This window comes from Carassius carassius, unplaced genomic scaffold (assembly GCF_963082965.1).
Source record: "Carassius carassius unplaced genomic scaffold, fCarCar2.1 SCAFFOLD_172, whole genome shotgun sequence".
NCBI classification, from domain to species: Eukaryota; Metazoa; Chordata; class Actinopteri; order Cypriniformes; family Cyprinidae; genus Carassius; species Carassius carassius.
Window position 1 is genome coordinate 1 of NW_026775054.1, and position 20000 is coordinate 20000.

General features: G+C 40.6%; 2 protein-coding genes across 2 annotated transcripts in view; one reads left to right on the forward strand and one right to left on the reverse strand.

Moving 5' to 3' along the window:
• Positions 1–20: 20 nt before the first annotated feature.
• LOC132134497 (heme oxygenase-like) lies at positions 21–2079 on the reverse strand (the record flags this gene model as incomplete). Its single annotated transcript, XM_059547078.1, has 5 exons — positions 1920–2079; positions 1693–1804; positions 1325–1540; positions 470–742; positions 21–393 (listed from the first exon to the last, which is right to left on the reverse strand). Coding segments are annotated over exons 1-5 (1021 nt in total), but the record flags the coding sequence as incomplete, so codon positions are not given.
• Positions 2080–4211: 2132 nt separating this feature from the next.
• Positions 4212–20000, forward strand: part of LOC132134496 (HMG box-containing protein 4-like) — a gene marked incomplete at its 3' end in the record, with an annotated part of 18394 nt that continues 2605 nt past the window's right edge. The window contains exons 1-4 of the mRNA XM_059547077.1: positions 4212–4353; positions 19183–19311; positions 19382–19451; positions 19682–19918. Coding sequence (XP_059403060.1) covers positions 4348–4353; positions 19183–19311; positions 19382–19451; positions 19682–19918 — 442 coding nt within the window. The remainder of the gene's footprint in view (positions 4354–19182; positions 19312–19381; positions 19452–19681; positions 19919–20000) is intronic.

The window sequence follows — 20000 nt, forward strand, 5'->3', positions numbered from 1 at the left end:
GAGAGAGAGAGAGAGAGAGTGTGTGTGAGAGAGAGAGAGAGAGAGAGAGAGAGAGAGTGTGTGAGAGAGAGAGAGAGTGTGTGTGAGAGAGAGAGAGAGAGAGAGAGAGAGAGAGTGTGTGAGAGAGAGAGAGTGTGTGTGAGAGAGAGAGAGAGAGAGAGAGAGTGTGTGAGAGAGAGAGAGTGTGTGTGAGAGAGAGAGAGAGAGAGAGAGAGTGTGTGTGAGAGAGAGAGAGAGAGAGAGTGTGTGAGAGAGAGAGAGAGTGAGAGTGTGTGTGTGTGTGTGTGTTTTACCTGCTGCTGCTGTGCTCTGCTTGTGTTGTGTGTGTCTCTGTCTCAGTTCATTGTCTGTGTCTGAGACGCCGCTCAGTGAGTCCTGCAGCTCGTTAAACACCTGAACAGAACACAAACCGGTCAGCAGTGCTCTTCAGTCTCTCATTAACGAGCGTAACGAGCCGTAGCTCTCTCACCTGGATGTTGAGCTCAAAGGCAGTGACGGCCTCCTGCAGCACGCCGCTGCGCTGCTCCTCCGTCAGCTCGATGCTGTTCATGCGGCTCCTGTACAGCTGCTTGAAGAGGTTTGGGCTGCTGACCGCCGGAAACGAGAAGAACAACAAGCCCTCTCCGCTCATCAGCCCGAGAGACTTCTGTGTGATGCGGCCCAGCACCTGTCCACCCGACAGATCGCCCAGATACCGCGTGTACGCGTGAGCCACCAGATATTCAGGGTGATCTCGGCCCACCTGAGACACGACAGAGCAAAGTCACACAACAGACCGAATCAATGACCTACGACTTCCTCTCAGTGTCTCAGAGTCACGCTCCTCTGATATCAGTGTCAGCGTTAAAGGAATAGTTCACACATAGAGTCTATAATCCATAATAACACTTCCTCCAGTGAAAAAGTGTTCTGGTCTGAATCAGGAGAGAAATCTGCACAGATCAAGCAGTGTTTAAACAGCTCTAAACAGATATGTGAGAGACAACAGCAGATGCACTTTCTCACATCAGCTGTTTGGACTCTCATTCTGACGGCACCCATTCACTGCAGAGCATCCATTGATCAGACACTGATGCAATGCTACATTTCTACAAACCCGATGAAGAAACAAACCCATCCTGATCTCAGATGAACTGAGGGTGAACATATGTTCAGCTAATTCTCTTATTTTGGGTGAACTATTATTTTAAGAAAGCCACTGATCATGAACACTGATCATTAATTGATTTTCTGATGGCATGTTGAAACTAACAATCATGATTCTCTGTCAATGCCAGTAATCTCTATGTGTTGAGATGAATCTAGACAGGTTGTTAATGTTCACCTCTCTCAGTCTCTGTGCGTATCTCAGCGTTGCGGCCGGCACCGTCATCTTCTCCCTCCAGCTCCGGCCGTAGAAATACTCCAGGTCCTTCCCGATGGACTCCAGTCGGGACAGTTCCTGTGGGAAGTAAATGGGTGCCACGGCTTCATGTGAGGCGTTTGTGTCCAGCGCCTCCTCCAGCGCCTCGTATATCTTATACAGCGAACACAAGAGCAGCTGAAACAGAGCAGAACAAACCAGGTCAGATTCCACAGACAATCAATATGAAGAAGGTTAAATCTGACCGAATGTCTGCGGAGTGGGTCATAGTTAGGCTGGTTAACAGCTGGGTGTGTGTGTGTTGTGATTGGTCAGTCTGTTGGAGTCACCTGATACTGCTGCAGGGACACACGTCCTCTCTGGTAGCTCAGCATCAGCTCAGTGTTTTCTGCTCGGACGTGACTGTCTTTAGTCACCGCTTTGATCTGCTCTGATAGTTCACTGCCAGACAACACATACTCACATGAACACATATCCACTCCACATGAAACACAGCGTCATGATCATAATCTGCAGTGATGCAGCTGGAGGAACCACACACAGACAGATGTCTCACCTGTCCACGATGGCTGTCTGGATCTGGTTCTTCTCAACGGTCTCCATCTCTCAGAAACACAGATGAATGCTGATGTGAAGCCGAGACTCTCCTGGACGGATGTGAGCGGTGATCTGAGCACACACTGTCGCTCCGGGCTCTTTTATACTCGCTTCTCCGCCTCTGAGAGAGAGAGAAACAGGAAGTCAGCAGAACTCAAACAAAGACAGAGGGAGGGAGCAGCAGCTAAACATGACCAGACACATTCATCAGGAGCAGAGATGGGGAAAACATGACTGAGGGAGAACCAAGTCACATGATGACCTGTTGTTCACATGAGAGAGGGATATATGGGGTTTTCTGTTAGCTAGTGACCAGTTATAACAACAGACGAGGAGCACATTTCACTGATGTATGTTTGATCAGATCATGTGTAATCAGAGTCAGAGAGAAAGAGCCTTATAACACATCAAGAGTCGTGAAGATCATCGTTCATAAGAGCTGCAGGTTATAAACCGTCTGATTTACGGCTGTGATTCGCTGAGAAGCGATAAGAAGCGTGACTCAGCTGGGTGTCGAAACCGTGAGTCAGCGGGAGCGCGCTAAACATGAACGAGCAGAGCGCGAGGAAACATGACTCGACACAATGAGTCCAGAACACTGAACCCTGCTCCAGTACACTCTCCGCGTGCACACACACACACACACACACACACGTATCTGATCCAGCGCTACTTGTTTTGATGCAAGTAGCAGGAATCTTTTTGGAAAAAGAAAATAAGTGTGTCACTCAGAAGTCCACAATACTCTCACAGCAGAGCAACACTGGAATATCCCTTAAAATATGCCTTTCCCAACGAGTCAGAGAGGACAAATCACTGTCTCCTGATAAACTGACACTAAATATCACTAATGATTATAATAATAATAATGTTTTATTTAACCCAAGGATGCTTTACATGAACACAAATACAAATATACAGTCACATGATCAAACAAATGAACAGATATCTTAGATAAGTAACGAAAACAAGCATAAAACTGAAAAATGAGGCAGACAAATGAACAAAACATATTGTGAATAAGTAAGTTTTGAGATCAGTTTGAAAGGAAACTTAAAAAACCTACATAGAAAAGTAAGAGAAGCCACTGAATGTAATAATTGTCATTTATTATGGAATATTTGCTCCTAGAAACACATCACACTCAGGAATGACCAGCGGTTGGTTAAACTGGACTGTCCGGGGAGGAGCTTTTCTTACAAAAAAAAAAAAAAAAACGGGTTTAAGGTTGAAATTTGAGGTTTATGTTTTGTTTTATTAATTTAGTTTTTGTGAAAACCTGTATTTCAACTACAAATCATGTTTTTACAGTCATTTTACAGTTTATCATGTTACACCCTCTTCACATGGTATTAATTTATATATTTGTATAAATTTTGCACGTCTTTAAAAAGCCTTAAAAAGTCTTGATTATAAAAAACACGCAGACAAATGTAGCTCTGCATCTAGAATGATTGTGATCAGTATTTTAAGTCATGTGATGTGTTGCAGTGATTGACGTGTCGTCATCAGTTCTTCTGCGGTTCTGTGCAGCAGAATAATAGTCCTCAGTTTACACCATTTATTTCAAATACATTTCTTCTCTTTCTCATCGAATTTCCAGCCTATAACGGAAGGATGGACACAAACCTTTTCCAACATTAAACATTAGCTGACCATCTCTCACAATCACATGTGTGGCTAACATTCTGAAACACTTCAGACTGACAGTGATGGACCAAATCTGGCATTGAATGCATCTGGCAATTTAGAGCGCTGTCTGTCTGTACATAGTGTATTCTTAATAAACTGTACACTGAATTTGGTGTTTTCATCGCTCTGTGGCTTTCTAGTATATTTATATGCAAAGCCTACGAAATCTTATATCCACTGAAAAACTGTAAAATATACCAAGTAGAGAGAGTCCTCTGCTATGAACAATAACACTGGCTCTCAAAGTCGAGGACCAATGAGATGCCAGAGATCAACCAAGTAATTACAGATACACATTGTCCCAATACTCTATAATTATTTTCTCACAATGCATTTTAAATTCTAATTTTGACCACCTGTGAAAATGGTCAAGACTCAAACCATAGATATTACCTGACAAGAATCCACTAGAAATCCCCGCTCTTGATGTGCCCTGCTGTCACTTATCCATATTTAAATGCAGATATTTCGTTCAGGAGCATGTTTTTGTCAGGTAGTTCATCTTTGTGTGTGTTCCAGTGTAATGTTGCATGCACTGGGCCTCCACAAATGAAAGAATTAAAAAAAATTCCGGTCGTCGAGCCGCGGCGCTCTTTCGCCTGTCCGCTGGAGGCGCGCGAGTGCGAGATGACGTCACACGCGCGAGAAACTGACCGCGCTGAGCCAAGATGGCGGCAGGAGACGCTTGATATTTGATGAAGGTAATAGACGAAATTTGTGCTTAAATGAATGAAGTTACGTTTTATCACGACCGTATATGGCTTTTATGGTTTGTTTCTCAGTTAAGGGCGATTCAGTTTATCTGAATTATACTGTGAATCACTAATAGTGTTTATAAGTTTCTCCGGTTAGCGTGTTAGCATAGAGGATAACAACAATAACAAACACACGTTCATACTGACTCAAATACACACTAAAACACAAACATGCGTTCATGCTCACTCAAATACACACTAAAACACAAACACGCGTTCATGCTCACTCAAATACACACTAAAACACAAACACGCGTTAAACACAACAACACACTAAAGCACAAACACGCGTTCATACTTACTCAAATACACACTAAAACACAAACACGCGTTCTCAAATACACACTAAAACACAAACACGCGTTCTCAAATACACACTAAAACACAAACACGCGTTCTCAAATACACACTAAAACACAAACACGCATTCATACTCACTCAAATACACACTAAAACACAAACACTCATTCATACTCATTCAGATACACTCTAAAACACAAACACTCGTTAAACACAAATACGCGCTCATACTAACTCAAATACACACTAAAACACAAACACGCATTCATACTCACTCAAATACACACTAAAACACAAACACGCATTCATACTCACTCAAATACACACTAAAACACAAACACGCATTCATACTCCCTCAGATACACACTAAAACATGCATTCATACTCACTCAGATACACACTAAAACACAAACACGCGTTCATACTTAAATACACACTAAAACACAAACACGCATTCATACTCACTCAGATACACACTCAAACACGCATTCATACTCAAATACACACTAAAACACAAACACGCATTCATACTCACTCAGATACACACTAAAACACAAACACGCATTCATACTCAGATACACACTAAAACACAAACACGCATTCATACACAAATACAGACTAAAACACAAACACGCATTCATACTCAAATACACAGTAAAACACAAACACGCATTCATACTCAGTCAGATACACACTAAAACACAAACATGCGTTCATACTCAAATACACACTAAAACACAAACACGCATTCATACTCACTCAGATACACACTAAAACACAAACACGCGGTCATACTCACTCGAATACACACTAAAACACAAACATGCGTTCATACTCAAATACACACTAAAACACATACACGCATTCATACTCACTCAGATACACACTAAAACACAAACACGCATTCATACTCACTCAGATACACACTAAAACACATACACGCATTCATACTCACTCAGATACACACTAAAACACAAACACGCATTCATACTCCAATACACACTAAAACACAAACACGCATTCATACTCACTCAGATACACACTAAAACATGCATTCATACTCACTCAGATACACACTAAAACACAAAAACGCATTCATATTCCAATACACACTAAAACACAAACACGCATTCATACTCACTCAGATACACACTAAAACATGCATTCATACTCACTCAGATACACACTAAAACACAAACACGCATTCATACTCCAATAAACACTAAAACACAAACACGCATTCATACTCACTCAGATACATACTAAAACATGCATTCATACTCACTCAGATACACACTAAAATACAAACAGGCGTTCATACTCAAATACACACTAAAACACAAACAGGCGTTCATACTCAAATACACACTAAAACACAAACATGCGTTCATACTCACTCGAATACACACTAAAACACAAACATGCATTCATACTCACTCAGATACACACTAAAACACAAACACGCGTTCATACTCACTCAGATACACACTAAAACACAAACACTCGTTCATACTCACCCAGATACACAGTAAAACACAAACACGCGTTCATACTCACTCAGATACACACTAAAACACAAACACTCATTCATACTCACCCAGAAACACACTAAAACACACACGTTCATACTCACTCAGATACGCACTAAAACACACATGTTCATACTCACTCAGATACACACTAAAACACAAACACGCGTTCATACTCACCCAGATACACACTAAAACACAAACATGCGTTCATACTCACCCAGATACACACTAAAACACAAACACGCGTTCATACTCCCTCAGATACACACTAAAACACAAACACGCGTTCATACTCACCCAGATAAACACTAAAACACAAACATGCGTTCATACTCACTCAGATACACACTAAAACACAAACACGCGTTCATACTCAAAAACACACTAACACAAACACGCGTTCATACTCACACAGATACACACTAAAACACAAACACGCGTTCATACACAAATACAGACTAAAACACAAACACGCATTCATACTCAAATACACAGTAAAACACAAACACGCATTCATACTCAGTCAGATACACACTAAAACACAAACATGCGTTCATACTCAAATACACACTAAAACACAAACACGCATTCATACTCACTCAGATACACACTAAAACACAAACACGCGTTCATACTCACCCAGATAAACACTAAAACACAAACATGCGTTCATACTCACTCAGATACACACTAAAACACAAACACGCGTTCATACTCAAAAACACACTAACACAAACACGCGTTCATACTCACACAGATACACACTAAAACACAAACACGCATTCATACACAAATACAGACTAAAACACAAACACGCATTCATACTCAAATACACAGTAAAACACAAACACGCATTCATACTCAGTCAGATACACACTAAAACACAAACATGCGTTCATACTCAAATACACACTAAAACACAAACACGCATTCATACTCACTCAGATACACACTAAAACACAAACACGCGGTCATACTCACTCGAATACACACTAAAACACAAACATGCGTTCATACTCAAATACACACTAAAACACATACACGCATTCATACTCACTCAGATACACACTAAAACACAAACACGCATTCATACTCACTCAGATACACACTAAAACACATACACGCATTCATACTCACTCAGATACACACTAAAACACAAACACGCATTCATACTCCAATACACACTAAAACACAAACACGCATTCATACTCACTCAGATACACACTAAAACATGCATTCATACTCACTCAGATACACACTAAAACACAAAAACGCATTCATATTCCAATACACACTAAAACACAAACACGCATTCATACTCACTCAGATACACACTAAAACATGCATTCATACTCACTCAGATACACACTAAAACACAAACACGCATTCATACTCCAATACACACTAAAACACAAACACGCATTCATACTCACTCAGATACATACTAAAACATGCATTCATACTCACTCAGATACACACTAAAATACAAACAGGCGTTCATACTCAAATACACACTAAAACACAAACAGGCGTTCATACTCAAATACACACTAAAACACAAACATGCGTTCATACTCACTCGAATACACACTAAAACACAAACATGCATTCATACTCACTCAGATACACACTAAAACACAAACACGCGTTCATACTCACTCAGATACACACTAAAACACAAACACTCGTTCATACTCACCCAGATACACAGTAAAACACAAACACGCGTTCATACTCACTCAGATACACACTAAAACACAAACATGCGTTCATACTCACCCAGATACACACTAAAACACAAACACGCGTTCATACTCCCTCAGATACACACTAAAACACAAACACGCGTTCATACTCACCCAGATAAACACTAAAACACAAACATGCGTTCATACTCACTCAGATACACACTAAAACACAAACACGCGTTCATACTCCCTCAGATACACACTAAAACACAAACACGCGTTCATACTCACCCAGATAAACACTAAAACACACACGTTCATACTCACTCAGATACGCACTAAAACACACGTTCATACTCACTCAGATACACACTAAAACACAAACACGCGTTCATACTCACCCAGATACACACTAAAACACAAACATGCGTTCATACTCACCCAGATACACACTAAAACACACACGTTCATACTCACTCAGATACGCACTAAAACACACATGTTCATACTCACTCAGATACACACTAAAACACAAACACGCGTTCATACTCACCCAGATACACACTAAAACACAAACATGCGTTCATACTCACCCAGATACACACTAAAACACAAACACGCGTTCATACTCCCTCAGATACACACTAAAACACAAACACGCGTTCATACTCACCCAGATAAACACTAAAACACAAACATGCGTTCATACTCACTCAGATACACACTAAAACACAAACACGCGTTCATACTCAAAAACACACTAACACAAACACGCGTTCATACTCACACAGATACACACTAAAACACAAACACGCGTTCATACTCACCCAGATACACACTAAAACACAAACACGCGTTCATACTCACCCAGATACACACTAAAACACAAACATGCGTTCATACTCAAATACACACTAAAACACAAACACGCATTCATACTCACTCAGATACACACTAAAACACAAACACGCATTCATACTCCAATACACACTAAAACACAAACACGCATTCATACTCACTCAGATACACACTAAAACATGCATTCATACTCACTCAGATACACATTAAAACACAAACACACGTTCATACTCACTCGAATACACACTAAAACAAAAACACGCATTCATACTCACCCAGATACACACTAAAACAAAAACACGCATTCATACTCACTCAGATACACTCTAAAAAACAAACACGCGTTCATACTCACCCAGATACACTCTAAAACACAAACATGCGTTCATACTCACCCAGATACACACTAAAACACAAACACGCGTTCATACTCACCCAGATAAACACTTAAACACAAACACGCGTTCATACTCACTCAGATACACACTAAAACACAAACACTCGTTCATACTCACCCAGATACACAGTAAAACACACGTGTTCATACTCACTCAGATACACACTAAAACACAAACACGCGTTCATACTCACCCAGATACACACTAAAACACACACGTTCATACTCACTCAGATACACACTAAAACACACGTGTTCATACTCACTCAGATACACACTAAAACACAAACACGCGTTCATACTCACCCAGATACACACTAAAACACAAACACATGTTCATACTCAAATACACACTAACACAAACACACGTTCATACTCACCCAGATACACACTAAAACACAAACACGCGTTCATACTCAGATACACACTAAAACACAAACACGCGTTCATACTCCCTCAGATACACACTAAAACACAAACACGCGTTCATACTCACCCAGATACACACTAAAACACCAACACGCGTTCATACTCACCCAGATACACACTAAAACACAAACACGCGTTCATACTCACCCAGATAAACACTTAAACACAAACACGCGTTCATACTCACTCAGATACACACTAAAACACAAACACTCGTTCATACTCACCCAGATACACAGTAAAACACAAACACACGTTCATACTCACTCAGATACACACTAAAACACAAACACGCGTTCATACTCACTCAGATACACACTAAAACACAAACACTCGTTCATACTCACCCAGATACACACTAAAACACACACGTTCATACTCACTCAGATACACACTAAAACACACGTGTTCATACTCACTCAGATACACACTAAAACACAAACACGCGTTCATACTCACCCAGATACACACTAAAACACAAACACGTGTTCATACTCAAATACACACTAACACAAACACGTGTTCATACTCAAATACACACTAACACAAACACGTGTTCATACTCAAATACACACTAACACAAACACACGTTCATACTCACCCAGGTACACACTAAAACACAAACACGCGTTCATACTCACCCAGATACACACTAAAACACAAACACGCGTTCATACTCACCCAGATACACACTAAAACACAAACACGCTTTCATACTCAGATACACACTAAAACACAAACACGCGTTCATACTCACTCACATACACACTAAAACACAAACACACGTTCATACTTACCCACATACACACTAAAACACAAACACGCATTCATACTCACCCAGATACACACTAAAACACAAACACGCGTTCATACTCCCTCAGATACACACTAAAACACAAACACGCATTCATACTCACCCAGATACACACTAAAACACACGCGTTCATACTCACTCAGATACACACTAAAACACCAACAAGCGTTCATACTCGCTCAGATACACACTAAAACACAAACACGCGTTCATACTCGCTCAGATACACACTAAAACACCAACACGTGTTCATACTCCTTCAGATACACACTAAAACACCAACACGCGTTCATACTCCTTCAGATACACACTAAAACACACGCGTTCATACTCCCTCAGATACACACTAAAACACACGTGTTCATACTCCCTCAGATACACACTAAAACACCAACACGCATTCATACTCAAATACACACTATAACACAAACACGCGTTCATACTCAAATACACACTATAACACAAACACGCATTCATACTCAGATACACACTAAAACACAAACACGCGTTCATACTCAGATACACACTAAAACACAAACACGCGTTCATACTCCGATACACACTAAAACACATACACGCATTCATACTCAGATACACACTAAAACACAAACACGCGTTCATACTCAAATACACACTATAACACAAACACGCGTTCATACTCCAATACACACTAAAACACAAACGCGCGTTCATACTCACTCAGATACACACTAAAACACAAACACGCGTTCATACTCCGATACACACTAAAACACAAACACGCGTTCATACTCGGATACACACTAAAACACAAACACGCATTCATACTCCCTCAGATACACACTAAAACACCAACACGCGTTCATACTCCCTCAGATACACATTAAAACACCAACACGCGTTCATACTCACTCAGATACACACTAAAACACAAACACGTGTTCATACTCGCTCAGATACACACTTAAACACAAACACGTGTTCATACTCACTCAGATACACACTAAAACACAAACACGCGTTCATACTCCCTCAGATACACACTAAAACACAAACACGCATTCATACTCAGATACACACTAAAACACAAACACGCGTTCATACTCACCCAGATACACACTAAAACACAAACACGCGTTCATACTCACTCAGATACACACAAAAACACAAACACGCGTTCATACTCCCTCAGATACACACTTTAACACAAACACGCATTCATACTCCCTCAGATACACACTATAACACAAACACGCGTTCAAACTCAAATACACACTATAACACAAACACGCATTCATACTCAGATACACACTATAACACAAACACGCATTCATACTCAGATACACACTATAACACAAACACGCATTCATACTCAGATACACACTAAAACACAAACACGCGTTCATACTCAGATACACACTAAAACACAAACACGCGTTCATACTCCCTCAGATACACACTAAAACACAAACACGCATTCATACTCACCCAGATACACACTAAAACACCAACACGCGTTCATACTCGCCCAGATACACACTAAAACACAAACACGCGTTCATACTCACTCAGATACACACTAAAACACAAACACGCGTTCATACTCACTCAGATACACACTAAAACACAAACACGCGTTCAAACTCACTCAGATACACACTAAAACACAAACACGCATTCATACTCCCTCAGATACACACTAAAACACAAACACGCATTCATACTCAGATACACACTAAAACACAAACACGCTTTCATACTCAGATACACACTATAACACAAACACGCGTTCATACTCCGATACACACTAAAACACAAACACGCGTTCATACTCAGATACACACTAAAACACAAACACGCGTTCATACTCAGATACACACTATAACACAAACACGCGTTCATACTCCGATACACACTAAAACACAAACACGCGTTCATACTCCGATACACACTAAAACACAAACGCGCGTTCATACTCAGATACACACTAAAACACAAACACGCGTTCATACTCCGATACACACTAAAACACAAACACGCGTTCATACTCGGATACACACTAAAACACAAACACGCATTCATACTCCGATACACACTAAAACACAAACACGCGTTCATACTCAGATACACACTAAAACACAAACACGCGTTCATACTCACCCAGATACACACTAAAACACAAACACGCGTTCATACTCACCCAGATACACACTAAAACATAAACAAGCGTTCATACTCACCCAGATACACACTAAAACACAAACACGCGTTCATACTCACCCAGATACACACTAAAACACAAACACGCATTCATACTCAGATACACACTAAAACACAAACACGCATTCATACTCAGATACACACTAAAACACAAACACGCGTTCATACTCCGATACACACTAAAACACAAACACGCATTCATACTCAGATACACACTAAAACACAAACACGCGTTCATACTCAAATACACACTATAACACAAACACGCGTTCATACTCCGATACACACTAAAACACAAACGCGCGTTCATACTCCGATACACACTAAAACACAAACACGCGTTCATACTCGGATACACACTAAAACACAAACACGCGTTCATACTCACCCAGATACACACTAAAACACAAACACGCGTTCATACTCACCCAGATACACACTAAAACATAAACACGCGTTCATACTCACCCAGATACACACTAAAACACAAACACGCGTTCATACTCACCCAGATACACACTAAAACACAAACACGCGTTCATACTCACTCAGATACACACTAAAACACAAACACGCGTTCATACTCCCTCAGATACACACTATAACACAAACACGCGTTCATACTCCCTCAGATACACACTATAACACAAACACGCGTTCATACTCAAATACACACTATAACACAAACACGCGTTCATACTCAAATACACACTATAACACAAACACGCATTCATACTCAGATACACACTAAAACACAAACACGCGTTCATACTCAGATACACACTAAAACACAAACACGCGTTCATACTCAGATACACACTAAAACACAAACACGCGTTCATACTCCGATACACACTAAAACACAAACACGCGTTCATACTCAGATACCACTAAAACACAAACACGCGTTCATACTTACCCACATACACACTAAAACACAAACACGCATTCATACTCACCCAGATACACACTAAAACACCAACACGCGTTCATACTCCCTCAGATACACACTAAAACACAAACACGTGTTCATACTCGCTCAGATACACACTTAAACACAAACACGCGTTCATACTCCCTCAGATACACACTAAAACACAAACACGCGTTCATACTCACCCAGATACACACTAAAACACAAACACGCGTTCATACTCACTCAGATACACACTAAAACACAAACACGCGTTCATACTCCCTCAGATACACACTATAACACAAACACGCGTTCATACTCCCTCAGATACACACTATAACACAAACACGCGTTCATACTCCCTCAGATACACACTATAACACAAACACGCGTTCATACTCAAATACACACTATAACACAAACACGCATTCATACTCAGATACACACTATAACACAAACACGCATTCATACTCAGATACACACTAAAACACAAACACGCATTCATACTCAAATACACACTATAACACAAACACGCGTTCATACTCAAATACACACTATAACACAAACACGCATTCATACTCAGATACACACTAAAACTCAAACACGCGTTCATACTCCGATACACACTAAAACACAAACACGCGTTCATACTCCGATACACACTAAAACACAAACACGCGTTCATACTCCGATACACACTAAAACACAAACACGCGTTCATACTCAGATACACACTAAAACACAAACACGCGTTCATACTCCGATACACACTAAAACACAAACACGCGTTCATACTCGGATACACACTAAAACACAAACACGCGTTCATACTCCGATACCCACTAAAACACAAACACGCGTTCATACTCAGATACACACTAAAACACAAACACGCGTTCATACTCACCCAGATACACACTAAAACACAAACACGCGTTCATACTCACCCAGATACACACTAAAACACAAACATGCGTTCATACTCAAATACACACTAAAACACAAACACGCATTCATACTCACTCAGATACACACTAAAACACAAACACGCATTCATACTCCAATACACACTAAAACACAAACACGCATTCATACTCACTCAGATACACACTAAAACATGCATTCATACTCACTCAGATACACACTAAAACACAAACACACGTTCATACTCACTCGAATACACACTAAAACAAAAACACGCATTCATACTCACCCAGATACACACTAAAACAAAAACACGCATTCATACTCACTCAGATACACTCTAAAAAACAAACACGCGTTCATACTCACCCAGATACACTCTAAAACACAAACATGCGTTCATACTCACCCAGATACACTCTAAAACACAAACATGCGTTCATACTCACCCAGATACACACTAAAACACAAACATGCGTTCATACTCACCCAGATAAACACTTAAACACAAACACGCGTTCATACTCACTCAGATACACACTAAAACACAAACACTCGTTCATACTCACCCAGATACACAGTAAAACACACGTGTTCATACTCACTCAGATACACACTAAAACACAAACACGCGTTCATACTCACCCAGATACACACTAAAACACACACGTTCATACTCACTCAGATACACACTAAAACACACGTGTTCATACTCACTCAGATACACACTAAAACACAAACACGCGTTCATACTCACCCAGATACACACTAAAACACAAACACATGTTCATACTCAAATACACACTAACACAAACACACGTTCATACTCACCCAGATACACACTAAAACACAAACACGCGTTCATACTCAGATACACACTAAAACACAAACACGCGTTCATACTCACTCAAATACACACTAAAACACAAACACACGTTCATACTTACCCACATACACACTAAAACACAAACACGCGTTCATACTCACCCAGATACACACTAAAACACAAACACGCGTTCATACTCCCTCAGATACACACTAAAACACAAACACGCATTCATACTCAGATACACACTAAAACACAAACACGCATTCATACTCAGATACACACTAAAACACAAACACGCGTTCATACTCCGATACACACTAAAACACAAACACGCATTCATACTCAGATACACACTAAAACACAAACACGCGTTCATACTCAAATACACACTATAACACAAACACGCGTTCATACTCCGATACACACTAAAACACAAACGCGCGTTCATACTCCGATACACACTAAAACACAAACACGCGTTCATACTCGGATACACACTAAAACACAAACACGCGTTCATACTCCGATACACACTAAAACACAAACACGCGTTCATACTCAGATACACACTAAAACACAAACACGCGTTCATACTCACCCAGATACACACTAAAACACAAACACGCGTTCATACTCACCCAGATACACACTAAAACATAAACACGCGTTCATACTCACCCAGATACACACTAAAACACAAACACGCGTTCATACTCACCCAGATACACACTAAAACACAAACACGCGTTCATACTCACTCAGATACACACTAAAACACAAACACGCGTTCATACTCCCTCAGATACACACTATAACACAAACACGCGTTCATACTCCCTCAGATACACACTATAACACAAACACGCGTTCATACTCAAATACACACTATAACACAAACACGCGTTCATACTCAAATACACACTATAACACAAACACGCATTCATACTCAGATACACACTAAAACACAAACACGCGTTCATACTCAGATACACACTAAAACACAAACACGCGTTCATACTCAGATACACACTAAAACACAAACACGCGTTCATACTCCGATACACACTAAAACACAAACACGCGTTCATACTCAGATACCACTAAAACACAAACACGCGTTCATACTTACCCACATACACACTAAAACACAAACACGCATTCATACTCACCCAGATACACACTAAAACACCAACACGCGTTCATACTCCCTCAGATACACACTAAAACACAAACACGTGTTCATACTCGCTCAGATACACACTTAAACACAAACACGTGTTCATACTCCCTCAGATACACACTAAAACACAAACACGCGTTCATACTCACCCAGATACACACTAAAACACAAACACGCGTTCATACTCACTCAGATACACACTAAAACACAAACACGCGTTCATACTCCCTCAGATACACACTATAACACAAACACGCGTTCATACTCCCTCAGATACACACTATAACACAAACACGCGTTCATACTCCCTCAGATACACACTATAACACAAACACGCGTTCATACTCAAATACACACTATAACACAAACACGCATTCATACTCAGATACACACTAAAACACAAACACGCATTCATACTCAAATACACACTATAACACAAACACGCGTTCATACTCAAATACACACTATAACACAAACACGCATTCATACTCAGATACACACTAAAACACAAACACGCGTTCATACTCAGATACACACTAAAACTCAAACACGCGTTCATACTCCGATACACACTAAAACACAAACACACATTCATACTCAGATACACACTAAAACACAAACACGCGTTCATACTCAAATACACACTATAACACAAACACGCGTTCATACTCCGATACACACTAAAACACAAACACGCGTTCATACTCAGATACACACTAAAACACAAACACGCGTTCATACTCCGATACACACTAAAACACAAACACGCGTTCATACTCGGATACACACTAAAACACAAACACGCGTTCATACTCCGATACACACTAAAACACAAACACGCGTTCATACTCAGATACACACTAAAACACAAACACGCGTTCATACTCACCCAGATACACACTAAAACACAAACACGCGTTCATACTCACCCAGATACACACTAAAACACAAACATGCGTTCATACTCAAATACACACTAAAACACAAACACGCATTCATACTCACTCAGATACACACTAAAACACAAACACGCATTCATACTCCAATACACACTAAAACACAAACACGCATTCATACTCACTCAGATACACACTAAAACATGCATTCATACTCACTCAGATACACACTAAAACACAAACACACGTTCATACTCACTCGAATACACACTAAAACACAAACATGCGTTCATACTCAAATACACACTAAAACACAAACACGCATTCATACTCACTCAGATACACACTAAAACACAAACACGCATTCATACTCCAATACACACTAAAACACAAACACGCATTCATACTCACTCAGATACACACTAAAACACAAACACGCGTTCATACTCCCTCAGATACACACTATAACACAAACACGCGTTCATACTCCCTCAGATACACACTATAACACAAACACGCGTTCATACTCAAATACACACTAAAACACAAACACGCGTTCATACTCAGATACACACTAAAACACAAACACGCGTTCATACTCAGATACACACTAAAACACAAACACGCGTTCATACTCCGATACACACTAAAACACAAACACGCGTTCATACTCAGATACACACTAAAACACAAACACGCGTTCATACTCCGATACACACTAAAACACAAACACGCGTTCATACTCTGATACACACTAAAACACAAACACGCGTTCATACTCAGATACACACTAAAACACAAACACGCGTTCATACTCACCCAGATACACACTAAAACACAAACACGCGTTCATACTCACCCAGATACACACTAAAACACAAACACGCGTTCATACTCACCCAGATACACACTAAAACACAAACACGCGTTCATACTCACCCAGATACACACTAAAACACAAACACGCGTTCATACTCACCCAGATACACACTAAAACACAAACACGCGTTCATACTCCGATACACACTAAAACACAAACACGCGTTCATACTCACCCAGATACACACTAAAACACAAACACGCGTTCATACTCACCCAGATACACACTAAAACACAAACACGCGTTCATACTCACCCAGATACACACTAAAACACAAACACGCGTTCATACTCCCTCAGATACACACTAAAACACAAACACGCGTTCATACTCCGATACACACTAAAACACAAACACGCGTTCATACTCCGATACACACTAAAACACAAACACGTGTTCATACTCGCTCAGATACACACTATAACACAAACACGCGTTCATACTCCGATACACACTAAAACACAAACACGCGTTCATACTCCGATACACACTAAAACACAAACACGCGTTCATACTCAGATACACACTAAAACACAAACACGCGTTCATACTCAGATACACACTAAAACACAAACACGCGTTCATACTCCGATACACACTAAAACAAACACGCGTTCATACTCCGATACACACTAAAACACAAACACGCGTTCATACTCAGATACACACTAAAACACAAACACATACGAGTACACAACTACACACACTAGTAATACAATGTGTTTTTGTTTAGTTGCAAGATGTTAATGAACCCTTTTAACAGCCCTGTCAATCACTCACTGTTCTTAATAAAGAGTGAAAAGAACTACACACTAAGTAGTTTGTGTTTCTATAATTGTGACTTAAATGAAGATCAGACCATTGTTTGTGTAAAATGTTAAAAGGGTTCACAAACTTATTCTTGCCACTGTGTGTGTGTGTGTGTGTGTGTAGATGGAGGGTGAGGTGAGTCTGGTCGCCGGCCGCAGTCAGAGAGAAAAGAGAAGATCCTACAAAGATCTGCTGAGAGAAGAGGAGATCATCGACGCAGAGGTGCGCAAGACCTCCAAGAAATGGCTGAAGGTACATCTTCATCATCATCATCTCAAATATCAGTGTGTTTCTCGTAGAAACTGAACTCTGCTCTTCGCAGGACACTGATGCTGTTTACACTGGCAGTGAGTTTCAGAAGAAGAAGCACTATGAGGATCATTTCTTCAGAGGTGTGTGTGACTCTAGTGAGTTCTGTAGAACTTCTTGTTTTCATTCATTGATCTAACCAGTGCAGGGTGAATTACTAGATCATTTCACTTGATTCCAAAATGTGCTTGGAAGTGAAACAGAGTATATTGAGTAGAGCTCTCAGAACACACAACACTTCCCTGCTCTCTCTTCAGAATTATGGGTAATGTAGTTCTGAGAGGAGACCTGTGTGTGTGTTATCTCTCTGTAGATCATCACAGCAGCTCTGGATCTCATCACAAGAAGAAGAAGCGCTCGCTGCTGACGCTCTCGGACCCGACGGCCTCGACTCAGACGGCCGTGACGGCGATGGGTCTCCTGCAGGCCATGACCTCCACCTCCGCGCCGCCCCCCTCGAAGGAGCGCAGGAAGGACCCCCGAGACTCCGCCTCCTCCAGGAAGCAGCCGCAGGGGGTGCCAGTGGTGGGCGAGGAGGTGGAGCTGGAAGGTGAGCTCTACAGTGAATCGTCTTGTGTTGTTCATCAGGAGGAGTCAGTGCTTTCTTATTCGTTAGAGGGATAGTTCAGCCT